General features: G+C 37.4%; 2 protein-coding genes across 11 annotated transcripts; both read right to left on the bottom strand.

The window, feature by feature from the left end:
- Window positions 1-4,603, bottom strand: LOC135610926 (probable plastid-lipid-associated protein 4, chloroplastic). Its single transcript, XM_065106032.1, has 6 exons — window positions 4,222-4,603; window positions 3,894-4,007; window positions 3,409-3,507; window positions 2,142-2,216; window positions 973-1,040; window positions 1-290 (listed from the first exon to the last, which is right to left on the bottom strand). The coding sequence occupies exons 1-6, from the start codon at window positions 4,522-4,524 to the stop codon at window positions 212-214; spliced, it is 738 nt and encodes a 245-aa protein (XP_064962104.1). The 5' UTR covers window positions 4,525-4,603; the 3' UTR covers window positions 1-211.
- A 426-nt stretch (window positions 4,604-5,029) lies between these two features.
- Window positions 5,030-19,648, bottom strand: LOC135584943 (phosphatidylinositol 4-phosphate 5-kinase 1-like). Of its 10 annotated transcripts, none has more exons than XM_065105986.1 (13): window positions 19,508-19,648; window positions 19,029-19,087; window positions 17,807-17,901; window positions 17,593-17,709; window positions 15,679-15,816; window positions 14,439-15,488; window positions 13,636-13,803; window positions 12,022-12,187; window positions 10,767-10,874; window positions 10,503-10,690; window positions 9,690-9,844; window positions 7,700-7,871; window positions 5,030-5,719 (listed from the first exon to the last, which is right to left on the bottom strand). In XM_065105986.1, exons 5-13 carry the CDS (start codon window positions 15,798-15,800, stop codon window positions 5,434-5,436), a joined length of 2,415 nt encoding a protein of 804 aa, XP_064962058.1. In that variant the 5' UTR covers window positions 15,801-15,816; window positions 17,593-17,709; window positions 17,807-17,901; window positions 19,029-19,087; window positions 19,508-19,648; the 3' UTR covers window positions 5,030-5,433. The 10 variants fall into 10 exon arrangements, with proteins under 10 accessions (XP_064962058.1, XP_064962052.1, XP_064962046.1 ...); XM_065105980.1 differs by having other exon boundaries at window positions 19,492-19,641; XM_065105974.1 differs by having other exon boundaries at window positions 19,253-19,618.
- Window positions 19,649-19,919: the final 271 nt, after the last annotated feature.

Genomic DNA, 19,919 nt, shown 5'->3' with positions numbered 1-19,919 from the left:
TAAAAATTAAAATGCCATATGACAAGGAGTGCACAGGCATTGACTTTTCTTACTTTTTAATTTCTTTAGATTTACAAGGACTACTCACAATACATGCGTCTTCTTAGAAGAAATATTGGGAGGAAATCCTTGTCAGAAACTTGTCGAGGGGAGGAAGAGGAGATGGTACAGGAACCCAAATACTGCAACTGTGGGAATTACTGCATGCATGTCACCCTCGAACTGGGACTCTATATGATGGATCCACCATTTTTAGTATGAACAAGTTCCCCTTGTCACCCCTGGAAATCCTGCAAACCACAGAAAGCATGAATGCTTGCAACACAGCATTTAAGTTTGAATGAAGAAGACAAATTCCTCATACTCAACATAGTTATCTCAATCTAGTGCCTTTAACGTGATATATTCTAATGCACATTACGGTAGCAGCTAGCGTTCGAACGTTTAATCGATCGCACATCCCAAATTTCTCAGGCGACCTTAAATCTTCTTCATCCAAAATGCAAAACCTTTTGTATGCACTTGTTCTTGATTATACTCTGATGTGTTTTACATGTAGTAAGTTCCGATGATACACAATATACAGTGAGGAGTTCCAAATATTACACATCTAAAATCTTGTACTTCACATGCAGAATATATAACTGTTAATATTTCATCATGAGCAGCCCATTCATGCTCACTTCTAATCAGATGATTCTAACACAGACCATCGATCATATATTTAGGCATGTTCTTATGACTTGGAGGGAATACACAATTAACGTGTAAAAATGTTTTGAGCATGGACCGATTCTGCTAATAAATATGGTTATGTAACATACAATGAAGCAGCAAATTTTATGGTGATGACTCATTATTTCTCGATTCCCCCGATAAGTTAACTGAGAACTGATCTAGCACCGAAGCTAGGATATTTATCTTTAAGCTTGAGAGATTGTTACCAGTATTCACCATGCAAGATAAACTTACCGAATCTCTTCGTCCAAGTAAGTAATTTCCAGTTCACCACGGCCTCTTCCAGGTGCTTTTATTGGTATCTGTGACGAGTAGAGTGACAAGATATATGAGTGTCAGTATCTCATGAACAAAGTTATGCTAACAATCGAAAGGAAAATCTGTTTGATATTATTGTGACTCGCTTATTTATGGCTAGCATTATTTTGAGATGACAAAAATTAAGCTTGAAAAAGTTCATGAAATCTAGCATTGCTACACACTACCAGATGACTCCAAAACATCCCTCCAAGTGCAAAAAAAAAAAAAAAAAAACCACACTACAATTGTGTTGTGCAAGGATTAGAAATCACAATTTGATCCACTGGCATGCAGTCAGCGGATTCTATTTTCCCTATAACGCATGGAGATAACCAAATGAACCGAAGAGCAGCGAACACATTACACAAAAGAACTTCCTAACCTTCTCAAAACTGGCAGAAATTTTGGTCTTTCCTACCAAAACATATTTCGTATTGTAACAGCAGTTACACCCAGTAAACACTATGCTTTCAAATCTATATTGTTTTGCAACACTATCTAAAACTGTCGTAGGGTAGTAGGTGGATAAGCAGGCGAACCATAAAAAATACACACTATTCATATGAAAACAAAACATCATAGAATAATAACAGATCATCAGAAGCAACAAGGAATTTAAGGTTAAAAAAGTCAAGCTTCAGATCGGCCATCTAGAAAATCCGATTCGTCATGATAATAGATAGAACAAATGATCTGATGATCAGAAATTGGTGTTTCGACCAAATAGAGAATTGAAACTAAAAATAGAAAGAGAAAAAAATTACAGTGAAAAGAATTAGGAACTGTGAAAGTCATATTTATATTTTACATATGTTAAAAATCACCAAAAGGTCACAAATGCTAAATTTTCCATTCTTCAACACAACCAAAACGTTAAAACAAAATCCTTTTCCATGTCCATCAAATCAATTGGTCCAGCCAATTTCAGCACACATCAACCAATCCAAACTATTTGCAAATCTGATGGACTTTGTGTGGCCAAATTGGGATTAGCCTCGACAAATCCCAATTTTAATCAACCATCCATCAAATCGACACCGGATAAATCTTAAAATCCTAGACCCTTTTTAGAAAACATAAATAGGATGAATAATTTTACTCACCAAACCAAATATTTTGAAGGTATCAAACTGAACGTTCACCCTTTTGGCATTTAGGGGAACTAAGTTCGCTGTTACCTGCAAAAGTGTAATTTGATTAGAGAAAAGACATGCACGTGGCAAAGAGTTAAAAAATTAAGAAAGTGACCATAAAAGAGTAATATAGATACCAATTTTACTGTCTTTGTTAACAAAGTAAAGAATCAATATAAGTTAAACTTGTCCCATCACTGAAATCCTAAGACCTAAAGAGTCCATTTTAACAGGATGCTCGAAAAGAACTGCCTAGCAAAATTTGCAACTCTGTCCAATGATTACCACTTTTAATTTTTCAATGAGATCAAATTGACCATGCACATTAGGAAAGTTAGCAATAAATAAACTTGTACTGAGAAGAACAAAAGGGAGATATATATATTTTACTATGCAACTTTGGTCTTCATAATCAAGTCAGTATAGCACCGTATCTGCAGATATTCATGTTGTGGTAATATACTTCTTTCCTTTTACAGTGGTGATGGTAACCATCCTCATGCTCAAGAACAGAAACAAACAAGATCATTTCGTTTCAAGTATGCTTTAGGATGAATCATCTTTCATGTTACAGATAAATTACCATGAACTGTGACCGGACAAGTTCATCAGGTTTAGTAAAACAGAATAGTTTTGACTTTATGCTTATGAAGAAGTGCAAAGTAAAATTGAACATATGTAGCTACACTACTGTATTTTAGTATGTCGGCCACAACTCTCTAAATTATGGGAATGCTCAACATGCTATAGCAAGCAATATCTGGTGCTGCTCATGCCCAATGTCGATTACAATCCAAATTGTTAGTACGCCATATTGCTTCCTTTGATAAATGACAAGAATATCATGTACCATGTCCTTGTACAGTGCTACCGATTAATAACAAATATGGCAATCTTGAACTCATCACTGACAAGAATACTGTTGCAGATACATGAAAACAGAGAAAGTACTGACTCGAAACCTATGACCCTCAGTATCAGTAATGTTACACATTATTCTCACAGAATATCTAGGTACCATTGAAATGTACTACAACTTGTGCCAAAGACCACAGATCCTAATAAATCATGGCGGTTTCTATCTCCTGTCAGTCATTCTTTCTTGCAATTTCAAGGAAACAAAAAACTGATAGAAGTCAGTAAAGAGGAATTTTATGTTATTCAGCTATGGGAATGAGATAGACAATAAGAAAGAACAATAACCATCTTCCAAGCATGCATTTGACCAAAGAATCACCTGGTTAAAATAAGGCCAGGTTTCCATATTTTGAGCTCGTAGCGTGTCGGCATTAATTGCCTGGTAGATCTCTCCATTGGGCCGTAGAAATTTTGGTCTCTGAATCAAATAACTCACCGTGAATAATGCTCCGATGATCTCATAAACAATACCACACGTTGCAGTTAACTAGGACGTAAAAAGCAAAAGGAAAAACACCTACGATTACAAATTTCAGTGAAACAGTATAACTAATGGGATATGTTTCCAGAAAATTAGAAAAATGCATTATCGTACGCATGCATTTGCATTATATAAAAACAAAACAATCCACCCAAACCAATGTTTAGTGTGCAAAACATGATAAATAGGATACAAAAGGAGAAATAAAACAAGGAGTAATAACAAAGTCAACAAACAGACAGAAGCAACTAGGGACCAAGTTCTACAGGAGAAACTAAGCTGGCGCGATAAGCCAACTTAAGAAAACAAGAGAAAGAAGTGACCTGGACTTGCAGAATTGATCTCGAAGTAGTATAGATGAGCTCCCATTTTCCATTAATTAGATCCGATTTGAAAGGCTCCTTAACCGTGTTCACTGCTTCTAGTTCACGTGCAATCTAACCATCACAAACGATCGGGACAGGATGTTAAAGGCAGCAGACAACTACATATGACCCATTTTAGACCGTAGCATACGAAAAGCAATGAAGAAGAAGCATGCTAATTCCAACTCGCTAAATAGATTAGCTACGATAAGCTCCTATGCAAACATGAATCAACTTCAACCTTTCAAAATCGTCCTATAACAAACAGTACAAGATGGGGAACGACCTGATCGATCCTTTCTTGGTCGTCGGGCGTGGCGTCGGCGCCTCGATCGAGAGGCGCAATCGCCTCGAGCAACTCTTCCTTGATCTCCTCCGGGGACCTGGCCTTCTTCTTGAGGAAGGAGGGGAAGAAGGAGACACCGGCGCGCCATCGCAGCGAGGCGACCTCAGGCGGATCGGCGGCCCCCGTCTTCCTGGGCCACCTCGAGGAGGATGGGAAGGGGAGCTGGGGGCGGACGAGGTGGAGGCTTCTTGGGGCCGGGAGCGAGGCGGAGGGGGGAGCGAGGTGGGAAGAAGCCATCGCCATGGAGTCGGGCAGCAGGGAGGGGGTGGGAGCTTGTGGCGCCGAGTACGGCGACGGACACGAGCGGATAAGCGTGCTCCCTCACGTCGCCACCGGAAAATAGAAAACAATGTTTTCGTAAGTCTACCCTTCGCCTAACACCAAAATAACATATTTACCCCCGCTATTTAACAAAAGATTAATAATTCATCGTACTTTAATATTATTCTAAATTTATGTGGAGGAAGCCTTTTCTCTCTCTCTCTCTCTCTCTGCATAGGGACTTTTGTGGAAGAAGGGCGCAACTCCTATCATCGAATCGACAGTTCGACTCAGGCAAGTACAGCAGTGCAGACATGGTGGATTTCCATACATCCGTCATTTTCCACACACACACACACACACACACACATATATATATATATATATATATATATATATATATATATATATATATATATATATATATATATATATATATATATATATACATATCTTGATTATGCGCACGCAACGGTAGCAGCATCCATACATCCACAGAGAAGTGTAGCTTTCAACGGCTAAAGAACAGGCCACCGTTCATCTTCAACGCAGTCCCACTGACACAAAACACACACACACAATCCCTACCGATTCCACCCAGGCAGGTTAGGATATCCAGTAATCCAAATCCACAAGCAACTTTGTATCCAGGAGAACTCCCTCGATCGACGACAACTTGTTATCGACTCTAACAGTCCAACTACGGAACTATTTTGTCATGCCTGTAAGTTGCATACAGTCAATAGGAAATTAAAAAGAAACAATCTATTGGCCAATACCTATCCCATCAAAAAACTATATCCCATTTTGCCCAAGCATCATCCATCCAACGGTGGGCAAAAGCCAAGGCTTTTGTGAAACACTGTCGGCCAAAGAAAGACTTTTGTGCCTTCAAACTGTCTGTTCAGGGAAAACTTTCTCCAGGAAACGGATGAACCGCTTTTTATACATCTTTGGCTCAACAGCAGAGATAGATACTGGGTCCAACTTGAGTGATTTGCACACATGCTCGATTTTCTTGTTCATGTTGTACTCCTGCAATATGTCTATGATTCCAAAATAGAGAACTACATCATAGACGTCAGCCGGATCCAGTTCCGTTGTATCAAGCCCTTCACCGTGAAGAAGCTTCCAACTAGCTTGCGCCGGCATGTTCACCCCTAGTTGTACACGCAACCTGTGGACATATCACTAGATATCTTAGCCAACAATAGAGCGATGACAGTATCCACAGTCGAAGGAAATCAAATTTCAAATACACATGTTTTATAAGGGTGCCTTTCTTGCGGCTTCCTGCCGAATAGCACATCACGCTTTTGTGAAAAAGATGACGACAACCACCTAGGGATGATTACTAACTCCAGGGAGCATATTATTGGGTATTATTAGTACAGAAAGATGTATAGTAATGGAATCCAAAAATTTCTGAGAAGACTTGGGAGAATCTAAGCAGGTTGGAACATTTTGCAATACACAAGAAATTAGAAAAAACTTAAACCACTCAACCGAAAGTGTTAACAAGGGCAACGCAGGTGTACAACATGTTCAACCAAATTTACACTAACCTTTCCCAGATCTATGGCAAACCTGAAATCTAAGGAATGAGAACCAAGAAACATGGTGTCTGCAGCATGTCAAAACTAATCAACAAACGTTGGTAAGAGATTTCATTAGTAAGCCTTTTACTTGAGGAAATTTTAAGTTGATGAACTTTCATCACAAGTCAGAGGACAATTAGGTCTCAACTGATTAGTATTAACACAATACAAACTGAAAACAGAAGATCGTTAATTTCAGGACATAGCTGTGTTTTCATGCATGGAGGTGGAATACGGATTCAAACAAAATAGTTTGGCAAATTCTTTGGTGCGAGTGTGATGTTAACCACAAACTCTTTCATAATGTCTGAAGGCAATAAGCATCACCACCATTTAGCATATATAAACTCAGCCCATCTTTGTAAAGGAGGACCAGATACTTACCTTTAGCGTTCAGGTCACAAATAGATGCATCTAAATGAGTACAACACTTGCTGGTGTTGGGGAAATAACTAATCCCCAGGAGAAAGCCAACATGTGAACTCCCAAACCATGGAGGATATCTACTTTTGCAAGCTCTGTTATGGTTCGATCAGCTCATCCACCATGTCGGCACTGTATCTAAAGTCTAAACAAAAAATAATTCCACCAAAAACTCGGATATAGGATCTTTCCATTTGGCCGAACCGTTAGCGGTTTCAATGCTATAAAAGGGGGTCTGACTTCAACATCGAAGAAGGACCTAGCTAGATACACTCTATTTTGCAGGGTTTTCCATTCTTCAATTCGGTCCATCTACTTTTGTGGGTCACCACCTTAGAAGCACCCACCTTAACACTCCCCACCTTGAAGGAATCCAACCAAAAGCTCTCGCAAGCTGTAATGTGCTTCTTACACTGAAAATTGCACCATGTCCTGCTCGTCTCCCACCACAGACAGACAACCTCAACAATTTTAAATATTATTCAAGATTCCAATAGAGATTTTTACCTTTTTTCTGTCCATAATAGTATGCAAATAGAGTGCAAGTAGAACACTTGGCTCTAAGACCTTTTAATTGAAAAGGAAAAAAGTCATTTGCAGCATAAACATTGGGGAGTATGAATTATGAAATTGTAGTCATACAGACCAAAACTGCCACCAGTCACATAAAAGGGTCTACCCTTCATTAGTCAGGCAATTTTGAGAAGACAAGAACCAAATCCAATCATATTACTAGAACTATGATTTTGCTGAACCAATCTGGCCTAGGTCTACTGGTTTATTTCCGACTTCACCAACAGAGGTTCTAGGTTCAAATCATTGTGGAGATGGTCAGGTAATTCTCTCTGCGTAGGAGGACATTCCCTTTCCTAGAGTCGAGCTTTTGCTGGTTGCAGTCAAATTATAAGCTACATCAGTGACATTAACAATTAATATGATGCAGTCTTATGAGATTGTAGGAGAACGTCGATATGATTCTTTTATCATATTGCTATGTTGACTACTAAATGAACAAAAAAAAAAGGTCAAAATGGAGATAATTGTATTTACCAAAATTTCCAACCATATGTTCCTCAGAAAAGGCAGAAGGAAATGATTATAGCACCAAGACATCGAATGGGAAAAACACAGTGTACCTTCCTGTGCCAGGCAAAAGAAGATCAACTTCCTTATTGCCTGCTGCAGATGCTCTTAAGGTGCTGCCTCTCATGTGTGAACCTGGCAGGCTACTCACAGAACTTGGTTCATGAGCAACCAAGCGCAAACCCTTCGGCGGAGTTCTGACCTCATCACATAATTGGACATCAGCTGGAAGACAGAATGTCAGTGCATAGTTCTCAGCAAATATAAAGAATAAGCAAGCTGGAAACTGCAAAAAAAAATTTAAACTTAACTAGTTAAATCATACAGAATCAACTATTTGTAATAAAAGACTTTCTCTTGACTAAACACTTAGAACCTTCTATCATGGAACACTATTCAAACTATACATGACCACTTTCCCAAAAGATGAAATTGCACATGTTAATTTAAAAAGTTAACATCTTAAACAGGTCATCTTGATCTCAAGTAATACAACTTGTACAACATTTCCTGATTTACAATTTATGTACTTAAGAATATCTCCAAGTCTGAAGCTTGCTTATGCAGTCAGAGTTACAAAAAAGCCACTATCAACTAAAACTGCAAAATAAGATTATGTTTCTAATTGTTGGAGTAGCACAACTAGTGTTACTCACGAGGCCTATGGTTCATCCATATAAGAAGTTAATTAACTTTTAGGGCTTAGGACATGAAAAATAGAAGCTTTAGACATTGCAGAAATATTTTGAATCCAGGATTTTGAAATCAAACTAATGGAGTTCAACATAAATCATCATCTTTGCATCCAGACTAGGACACACTCATAACAATTAGGTCTCCAACTTCTCATGCCTCATGCACAGACAATATCATATCTTTTGAGAAAGAACACACACACACCCACCTTGGTTCATTAATTTTTAAAGCTACAGTAAGAGACGAGCCCTAGAAAGCTTCACAGGAACATATATCAAAGAAATTAATAATCAACAAGATTCAATAGTCTGTATTATTGGAGAAAAATAAAAGTTGTGATCTGGTGATTGACACTAAGATTGTCGTAAAATTCTACCACAGCAGAAGATCCTGATATTCCTATGTCATATGTGATATTCCCATAGTCCTACAACGACAGAAGATCGATGGGCATTTAGGACTAGATGGGCTTACTATAAGCATAAGTCATGTATAAACCAAGTTATGAGCCAGTAGGCTATCAGATCATGATGATTGAAATCACATGGGCTGAGGACCATGGTTTTCTGGATTTATGGGTCTAAGTAATCAAAGTTTTTCCTAGTATATAAGTAGTTCAGATTATATTATGAAATTCACTGGTGATCGCCTTCTAAAACAAGTGCATTGCCATCCCTTTAGGCCTTTTAATTCTTAATATGTGGTTCAGAGAAAATGTGCATGGCACAAGCTAAAGGCACAACGTGGGCAAGTGCATGGTCATCATAAATCATCATAGAACTAAAATCGATTACTTACTAGCTCATGAAGCTGAAGGCACAAAATATTGCACATTCGTCCACTTGATACTCAAAGTAACCTTCTTCATATTCTACTCTAGGCTGTTGCCAACTTAGGCCTCACTATGATTTACATGTAAATCTTATCAGCTAAAGAGCATCAATGTGTGCTAATAAAACCAGGTTGCTACCTAGCTGACGATAAAATGTATGTTAGGAGAACTTATGAGGCTTTTTGCTTTGCATCTTTCTGAAGGATTAGTTAAATTTTATCATTACAATACAACTATATCAAATATGTACTAGAATGACAATTAATCAAATTATAGAAAAAATAAAGCAACATAATATATTATTAGAACATAGACCATGTTATTAAGATTGATAATCAGTAAACAATAAGTTTCAGAAACTATAACATTGCTACCAATAGGTTACAAAATTAGTGAACCCTGAGAAAGAGCTGTTCAGCGACAAGCTACTAAATAGCATGCAGATGGAAGCTACATAGATGAACAACTTTGCATACTTAGCTTAGTAAGATACCAGAACTGGAGAAGATACCTACAGATATCATCTTGTGAATTTGCACTTCTCTTTAGTAAACTCTGAGATTCTGAATAAGCCTTGAAATGTTCAGGAGCTCTAAAATGCAGTCCTAACAACATGCTATAATCGATTATAGATTGTGATTCTAGGAATTCACAATCTAGAGAGATTTGTCTGCAAAAAACGAAAAAAATAAAAACAAGTCAATAAAGTTGAAGACTATCTTTACATTGAAGCCTATCTTCATCATGTAAGCAGAAAAATAGAGAAATAGTTACAACTTTTGTCCTACGCAATTTTCATCTTGAAAATATTGATCATAATTTGTTTGACTGTAGCATGCTTATTGAAATGGGCTCTAGGCATTTGGGGATTAGAAGAATCACCACGTCAATTGAAGGATCATTGGGTTATTTGTATATATGAATCTGTTCTAAACTTAGGGAGGCAGGTCTGAGATGGGATATTCTATTCCGCTGGAAGCTTTGGAAGGCCAAGAACAGAGATATCTTCGACAATCATAACGATAATGCGAACAACCATCTTAAGAGCTTGTGTGGTTCCATTCTTGGAGGGTCAACATCTCCAGGAAGTGCATGAAGAGCTTCTTTCCTGTTTGCTCTAAGGTCCCTCTTGTTAGTAGCTTTTGGAAAAGTTTCTGTGTCTTTTGTTTTGTATTTCAAGTTCGTTATTTCTTCTTCCCATTATCCTTTTTCTCTGTGTTTGCTTCCTTAACGAAATTGGATAGGCTGTTGCCTCTCCATTGCCTTATAAAAAAAATTCAATCCAAGCTTGAGCATCTTGAGGAGCAAATGGATCAGAAGCAGCTGACCTAAACAGTGACTCACGCCATGATTTCTCTAAATGAAAGACATATGTGAGATCAAGATCCTTCAATGTTGTATTCTCATTAATATTATGCTTATTCGTAGATCTTCCATGAGATGAACCCTTCAAGTCATACCGACGGTGAATCCGCAGTTCTGTGCGAAACATATTACCCATAACAACAAAGCGAACCTGCAAACACAAAGTGTTAGACTGCAACAAAATCATTTGCAATCCTGAAATGCATTAAAAAATTAAGAGTATATACCTTCTTTCCTTTTATTGTCAGCCTATGGAGACCAAAAAATTTTGTTATCAGAGTATTGTCATAAGCTCCTACATGATCATAATAGTTGGGAAGCATCTTCAGTAGAATCTACAATTGAAATTTGCACAATCAAAACCTGTGTTGATACTAATGCAGTTTGGAATCTGAAAGATTATGATTTAAAACATGGTTTAGAAATAAAGCCAACTCTATCACAATTCCAGATATTATATATAACTTCAATATTGCATGAGTGACTTTGTAGATTAGGATACAGTTTTAATTGTGAAATACTAATGATATGATATTATGGATTATATATGCATTCAAACACAGCATTATGTTGGATATGATTTTGCTGCATGCTGGCACATGTGCAGAACAGTGCCGGTGCATGGCCAGGCCAACAGTATGGAAGGCAAACTGGCATAGGGGCATGGAGAACATACTGCATCGGAGATATATTCGCGTATGGTCATATTTCACAAATTAGCAATCTTCACAAAATAACACAGCACTGTGAAGCACGTTAAGTAATCCAAGATAACAAGGCATAAGCACCGAACAAGGCACATAGATTCATACACTAAAGACAACCCTATAAGGCTCCTTGAAACCAGTGGTCCTAGCTTAAGTCCAATTTGAGAACTGAAGCACCCATCTATTTTGGTACTGGATCATGTGTCCTTGGACCTGATCTGATTCATATAATAGCAGCTAAAATAATTGCAGTTCTGATCAAGCATATAGATAAACTTTGTTGTGCATGTAGAAAAAGTACATCACGTTTAAAAAAAAAGTTGGCTAGATATTTTTAGAAAACCTGCTCAAAGGATCAAAAGGTACTTATTCACAGACAAAATAAATGCTGTTCAATCTCAGTTATAAAATAATATGAGTTCCAAATTTATATATAACTCATTTTTTCACATCCATTTTCCAATTAAATGCATCAAGAGTTATAACATAAACATCAAGAGCAATCGATATGGTTGCAAGTACCAACTAAACAGTATGCTACTCGTACTGTTGACCCACTATCATGAATCAAACAACTAATTCAAGCACAGGCAACATACTGCGTTTTATGAAAGTTGTTTTCTTTGCCATCATTTTCAATTGAGTGACGTACCAAAATAAGATGATTGACAGTGAATGTTTACCAACCAAAAAACTGCTAATTAGTGGCAAATGCCACGTTGAATGCTACACATCTAGTTTTGAATTTGATAGTGAAAAAAAAGCATATTCAAACCTTAAGTTCATATTTTCTGAGAGTCTTTATTACAAATCTCTCATCTTGTGATAGATAAAATATGCTTCCACTTTTCCCTGGAGAAGAAAGCTCCTTGAGGCCATCACCTCCACATATTGACATCATATAGTCAGCGGCATCTATCTTAAACATTTCACGAAGGTTCCTGAAATATATAACATCGGGCATATCTAGTTAATAACAATGCTTAAACAATCACATGAAATAGCAAGGTGCACAGAAAAATCAAACCAAGTCACTCGTTACAACGTTGAACTTGCCTAGGTACTTGGTCTACCACCTTGTCGGATGATAGCCCTCAAGTCACATAGGCACGCTGGCATAAGCCAGCATACATTACACATGTACCTCTACCAAATAACTGCACATATACCCACATGTATCTGTCATTGCAAACTGCTTAGATGAATGCACATGAAGCACATATTATGATAACTATGGTACATAAAATCTTCACAAGTTCTTTGAATGTTGAGTGCACTAATTAGGAAATTGGGAGTAAGAAATACAATGAATACAATGAGATGTATAATCAAAGTTCATTGTAATATAATAAATAATAAACCTATGTAGGATCTTAAACAAGTTATTTCTCATGATAACTTGGAAAAAAAATGCCTCCAGTTTCGAGAAATATGGAAAGCTGATGAAGCTCGGACGTCCATACTACCTGAACTAATAATCTAAAACTCTAAGAAAATGGTTGCTCATATTCTCTTATTTAGATTTTTCGATGGACAAATCTAAATATTGACTTGGAAAGTTCAAATATATCTTAAAGGTGATTGAAATGTCCCACATTCCAAATTTCGTACCTTCTAAATGCACATATCATAACAGCCCATCACGGGCGTGTTCTTATGCACAAAATTTAAAACGTTGCTATAAGAATCGGTGAAACTTTAATACTTGTAAGAAACCTAAAATAATTCAAATGTCATAATAAAGTATGATCAAGTAGTATTTTTGCCCATTATTTTGCCAGCCTGTGGCTGAGAAGATGTCAAAGAAGAATTGATCAATTTATTTCTATTGGACTGGCAAACTTCAAAGCATCTGTCGGTACCAAGGCATGCATGTTCTCGTCATTTTCAACAGTAGATTAAGCCAACTGCTAGAAAAAGTAAACTAAAACTTCTACACATGTAAATGGGACCACAGCTACTGTTTTGCAACCCTACATGAAGTGACAAACTTCAGATCCACATTGTATGAAATCATATTTGTGACATCGAGTTTGAGTACTCTCTTTGTTTGCAACTCAAGATTCTCCAAAGCATTTCACACATCACTTAACAGTGTAACAGAATACACATATATCATTGTTATTTTGTGTCTCTTATAAACAAAGAGGGAAAAAATCTTTAGAAAAATCTGAAAAATGCAACATTCAGAAATCTAAATCATTGGTTATCTCAGAGACTGAATATTTCAAGAAACAACTCCAAGACTATTGCTCTTTCTTGTTTGCTCCTAGAGTGATAAAATGAGCAAAATAAATATCAAAGTTGCTATAACAGCTGCATTACTAGAATACACATTTATAATAGTTTTTGATTGTCAAAGTAAGAACTCAAAAGGTTAAATAATTACCTAAAAACCATTGGGCAGTAGTCCTTCCAAAAGAAACCAATAGAACTGTGTGGAGGTGTAAATTGAGATCCTTTGCTAGGGAAGTACATTCGTATTCTAGCTCGAGTCCCAAAATCAGAGGAACGTACTTCACGCATAGGCACAGGTGTGATTTTCCCAACTGTATACCTGTGAACTCCAAAATGAGAACTCCTTTTTTTTCATACTGGGATTGTGGAAGCAAAAAATCTGTGCTAACTATTGGATACTTAAGGGACAAATAAAGTAATTCGCAATATGTTAACATTAAGAACTTCACATAATAATGATTACAAAAAGAAAGAAATTTTATTGGCATTTAAATGATCATATTATCATTCTTGACTTAATTAAAAATAATCTGTCCATTGAGCTGGTTTAAACATTCCAACAAAGTTCAACCCAGAGTTTATTTTTTTACACTTATTTTTATGGAGGGGATGTCATAAAAGAAAAGGAACAACTAATCTGGGTGAACTAGTTGGATGGACTATCAATTTTTCCTACTAAAGTAGGTAATTTCAGTTTTCACTTTAAATCTACTGACTTTGATCACATAAATGCAGGTTTACATTCTTGATCCAGTGAGACTTGGGCGTATTTGGTTTTTTACTTCTTCAAAAGTTAATTGAATACTAAATATCTGCAGAATCAAAAGAAAAAAAAAAACTGGAGAACATAAGAATTATCCAAATAAAGAAGTGACAGAAGGCACATGGGTTCCATTAGCGACAGAATGGTGCAAAAACCTGATCAAGCACATTAACAACTCAAGAAATGCTTACCTAATTCCAAGCTGCAAGTTTAGCATGAGATAGTAGCTTCTGTGGCCTTTATAAATTGTTTCACCAGGTCCCCTTGGTTGTTTCTTCATCTTGCAGTGCCATTTATTCTTTTGTGATCTTCTAAAGTCATAATATCTCATGCTTTCTGTTATCAGAACTCCTTGCATGTACTCTCTATCATAAACTAAAACACTGTCATTTTGGAGCCCATGTCGACCTTCGTCGGTTGAAGAGCATAAGGCATAAGGTGTGTTCTCTGACAAGCTGCTTTCGCAAGCATCACCAATATTCCAGACTCCATCAAGAAATGATGGCCTATGTGATATTCGTTTAGGATTTCGGAGATAACCAATCATGCTCCATCTATTGACTTTCTTTCTTCTCTTGCCGAATAATGAAGTGGGACCAAGACTTTGCACCTTATTGCCATAAACAATATATTCAGAATATCTATGTTGATAAGGTAGTCTGCTTCCGGCTGGCAAAAAGGTTCCATGTCCATCCTTCAACCCTCTACTCCAGATTCCAACATAAATCGACCCATCGGCATATTTATAATAGCCTGAGCCATTTTCTAATCCATCTAGCCAATTGCCATCAAATAAATCACCATTTGTCCACTTCATAACTCCTTTACCACTCATCTTTCCAGCCTTCCAATTTCCACTATAAGTGTTTCCATTACGCCATCTGTACGTACCAATACCTTCTTGCAAGCCTTCCCTCCAAAGTCCATCATATTCATCTAAATTAGAATATAGCTTGATTCCCTTCCCATGTTGTTTGTTCATCCTCCATGATCCTCTATAAGTAGAGCCATCAACTCCAAAAAGAGTGCCAGATCCATGAAGGAAACCTCCACAGAGTTCACCTTCATATGTGGCTCCTGATAGCCAGAATATCTTTCCTCTCCCGGTAATTTTGCTTTCCTCCCATTGTCCATGATAGATAGTTCCATCTGTCCAGGTGTATCTTCCCGTACCATGAGGAAGCAAACCATCAAAATCTCCAACATAGACATCTCCATTTGAAAGAACCTTCTTGCAATGACTAGAAAACAAGGGATAATTAGAATCTCAACAAATAATAAACCGATATAAGGGTAATATGTATTACTTTTATGATGATCGATAAAAACAACCAACAACTAACATTTTAGAATGGCTATTTTTGTTGCTTAGCTGAAAGCTAAATAATGGAATATACAAGTAGATGAAAAGAAGAAGTGAAAAAAACTCACGTTTCACCATGTTCATAGCTCATACTTGCACCTGCCTTGTTAGATTCCAACCCAATGTTCATATGAACAAGAACAAAGGAAGATAAGATATCTTCATCTACTGCCAAGCCACAAACTAACATCTCCAAAGATGACTAGCTGCAAGACAGAATTTCCACATTGAACAACAACATGAAATAGGTTTTGATTGAAGTAGAACCGTCATATAGTAATCATAGTGTAGGTTCTAAAAAGAAGACAATAAGGACAAGAATACAGGATCATGTTGGGTGACTATTATATTTTGCTAGAGGTGACAGAGGAGGGGAGAGGACTTGCGTGAAAGAGAGAAGGAAAGGGGGACAGAGCATGAGAGGACGTAAAGGGGAAAAAAATAGAAAAAGACGGATAGCTAGGGTATTACGTAGTAAACTTACCACTATATGCCTGGTTTTAGGAATTAAAGCCGGACGATACGTTTGATAATGTAACCATACTATATTATTACTATATGAGTATATGGTAAATACAGAAACAGAAGATAATTCTTGCCAAAATTTCCAAATAATCACTTCAGTTTGTCTATTTGGAAATTTGGTTTCCCATTGTGGTTTCTTTTCAACAGATAAAAACACTAAACGTCTAGATGTTTTGGTTCATTTACTTGAGAAAAATTACATTTTAATACATAAATTAGTAAATAAGACATTGCGCCTGTGACCTTCCCTGGACTTCGAAGTGGTGGGAACCTCGTACAGTGGGCTGTCTTTTTCTTTACGATACTTTGTATTTGCACTCTGTGTAGTAATAGCATGATTATTTCTCAAGTACAATAATAAAGGCCCTGATAACAACAACTGGATATGGAACCTACATTTTGATATGCATGAACTTTAGTGTCGATTAATCTGCATCCATTACAATAAGGAAAGTGCAGGTCCACTAGAAGGTACATGGGATAGAATTTGTGAGTCCTAATTTGTTTCTTTTTTTCCTTAATGTTATACATGCTGAATTTTTTTACATGCTATATATGTTCTTTTCATAAAAAGGAAAGAACTATATTCCTTCAAAACTCTAATGCAGGGCAAGCTATGCTCCTCGGAACACAAGAACTGACCAAGTTCCATTGGCTAGGACTCCCTCCCTCCAAATACAAGAGGATTTAAGAGGTTCTAGCAAGACATGCTAGCCGATTAGCACTCATGTTTCCTTCCCGATAAGCATGACAAAATTTACAATCCTGAAAAAAGGTAGCCAGGTATAGTATGCTTCTCACACATGCTGTATACGTTAATTAATTTAATAACAACGGCAATTCACCTTGCACAATCATTTCTTTTACAGAGGAAAGAGCACAAGATGTGCTTGTTATATATCTTGAGATAAATTGGAATGCAGAGAACCAAGCTAAAACTGGTGGGAATGGTGCTAAGGTATTTGAATCTAGGTAATTCTCTAGGTGGGTTCCCTTTGTCACTGTTTTTGATGGAACAACTCCAGTGAGGGCAGAAATCTAGTATATTAAGATTCAAAGCGAGCATAGGTTAAAAAAGATGAGATGACAGTGGATTTAAGGATACTAACATCAAGGTTCGTCATACCGTGGTGTACCGCTCGATATGAGCGGTACATATCGATCTGATAGGAGGCCGACATGGGCCGTACATTGGTATGCCTCGTGCACCATGTGTTAGTATGCTCGGTACGGCTTGGTATATACCGTACCGATAGTTGGTCGGTTCACCGGTATGGACCGGTAAGACGAACCTTGACTAACATACTTTAGAGTTTAGATTACCTTTTGCTGGTGTGGCACCTATTATAAATATACTGCATTTTTTTATGAACATGAGTTGAAGATTATACTGTCAGGGTATCTTAATATAAAAAGCAATTTAGTTCCTACTAAAAGAGCTCATATGACAAGCTGACCTCCTCATTACCCAAGACCATTGTGACCCTTAAATTTGCTTTCTCCGTCCTTGTCTGGCCAAATAATTACATCATTCATATGTAATTACGGGCTTTGTTTAGTTGTCATTGCATATCCTGCATTTCATAAAGACATTGTTCAGATTAGATTCTACAAATTGATGTCAAGAAATGACAACATCCTATAAGAGACTTAGCTCTCTGATTAAAGAACCTGGCTTATTATTACAACTTGCAACAAGATATCAACAAAAACCATTGCAGCTAGAGCCAAGAGGTTGCAAAAAAATGATGCTCTAAAGACTTCATCTGCACAGCATCAGTGACTGATAGCATGATCAGAATTATAATGTATAGTACGTTATAAATTTCTTGAAACAAACGGGAATAGTATGTCATTAAACAAATAAAAAGGAACAGCCACAACGAAAGTATGGTCTGTGCATCTAATCAAGAAACCGCTTTAACAAGTCATGTATGGCCTACTTGGTGGATTAACAACAAGAGTAGCTCAGACGATACAAAGAGCATTCAAATCTGTAAAATTAGTGATCAGTTACCCTTGAATCTCAAATCAGAATCCATGATAGTATACAAATTACGTTATCACTATTGCTCGATTACTCTCTGGCCTATGGACAGAATTTTAGCTATGCTTTACCATGAAATAACTTGAAAAAGAAAACGGTGAATGACAATGGTATTGGATTACACAAATGTATTTACGGTAACAAGAAATCTTACACAATTTCAATGAAGCTTTATTTTATTTTTTATTTTTTTTTTATAATAGGACTCTGTTTTAGTTGAAGAGTTGTATAGTGTTTCTCTGAACTTTTAGTAAAATTACACCCATTCAATTCAAGTTTAATGCTTAACATGCAATCCTAACGTACCTACGATCACGCAGCATCCTGAGTCTCCAAAATTCTCCTCAATCGCATGATGGGTCATCAACTCTTGGGGATGACAGATTGTTGAGCAAAGACTAAATTTCAGAATTGTAAAGAGCTCAATGGAAGATCTTAATTATAATGACTGCCATGTAAGATCTTAACTCTTGACCGGATTAGGACCCACAAGGGAACCTATGTAAATTTTGTTCCGAAAGGAAATGACAAGAGATAACGAAAATACGTTCCCGCGTGTCCTCAACTGTTCTCCTCCCAAATCGCAATATTTCCACCAGGCGCCGAAACAATCTAACCTGAAACTAACCCTGATGTTACTTTTGCCTACTTATTACGTCTCATCGATCCAAACTTGCTCGTCGATAACCTATCAAAAAGCATGTAACTGCGCTATTCATTTTTCGCAACGGATTGTGGCCCAAGACTAAGCACATGCATATCTTAATCAATTTCGCTCAAGAACTCCGAGACACCAATCGGGACACAAGGTCGATCCAGAGGGTACAATGGAAACGCAAGGCCTACCTCGCCTCAGCTCGTCCGGCCCAACCTCTCTATCTATCTCCGGAGATCAACAGTCCGCGCTGCACATCATGAAAAGAGAAGGCACAAATCAGACGCGTCAAGAATCAGGAGCACAACCAAAGAAAGGATTAAAGAGATGAGCTACGGCAAATCGAGAAACGAAACGCGCCAATCCGACGCAACAAGTATCAAAAAAGGAAAGAAACAAACAAACGAATCCCTACCGAGCAGAGGAGGGAGGGAGGGAAGGAGGGAGGGAGGGGGAGGATCGATTCCCCTACGCCGAAGGAATCAATGCCGGAGATCGCACCGAGGCACACAAAAGTCAAAGAATATACAATATAATAAATCTCCACTTCGATGCGAACCAATTCGTAGACTTCACACCGAGCAACAGAACAGAGCAGCAGCACGAGGGAAGGGACGAAGGATCACAAAGAAGAAGAAGAAGAAGAAGAAGGACCAGATTCGTGGATCACCGCGTCGTCGGAATCCGTTCCTTCATCCTCTTCTTTTATCTGCTCTTCCCTCTTTTGCGGTCGTTCTCGTCTCATTCCAACCACGATTGCCGCTTTACCTTCTCCCTGTTGTTTTCCTCATGCCATCTTCTGCTGTTGCCTCCTCTTTTTCTCTCCCTCTGCCTTTTTTTTTTTTTTTTTTTTTTCTTTTTTTTCCAAAAAAAATCAAAAAAGAAAAGCAAAATTACATTCATATCCTCTCAATTAAAAGTAAATACATTATATAGGTAGTAAAGTGTGGATGTTTGTATATATTAATTATATGCAGAAAGAGATTTGTACTTGGCATGTAGCAGCACAATGAGATGCAAAGAAAAAGACTGTTTTTTTATTTATTGGAGGGAGGGAGACATGTGGGGGCCAACTCCACACA

This window comes from Musa acuminata, chromosome BXJ1-2, assembly GCF_036884655.1.
Source record: "Musa acuminata AAA Group cultivar baxijiao chromosome BXJ1-2, Cavendish_Baxijiao_AAA, whole genome shotgun sequence".
NCBI classification, from domain to species: Eukaryota; Viridiplantae; Streptophyta; class Magnoliopsida; order Zingiberales; family Musaceae; genus Musa; species Musa acuminata.
The sequence above is the reverse complement of the archived record's forward strand: the minus strand, read 5'-3'. Positions and strand labels throughout refer to the sequence as shown.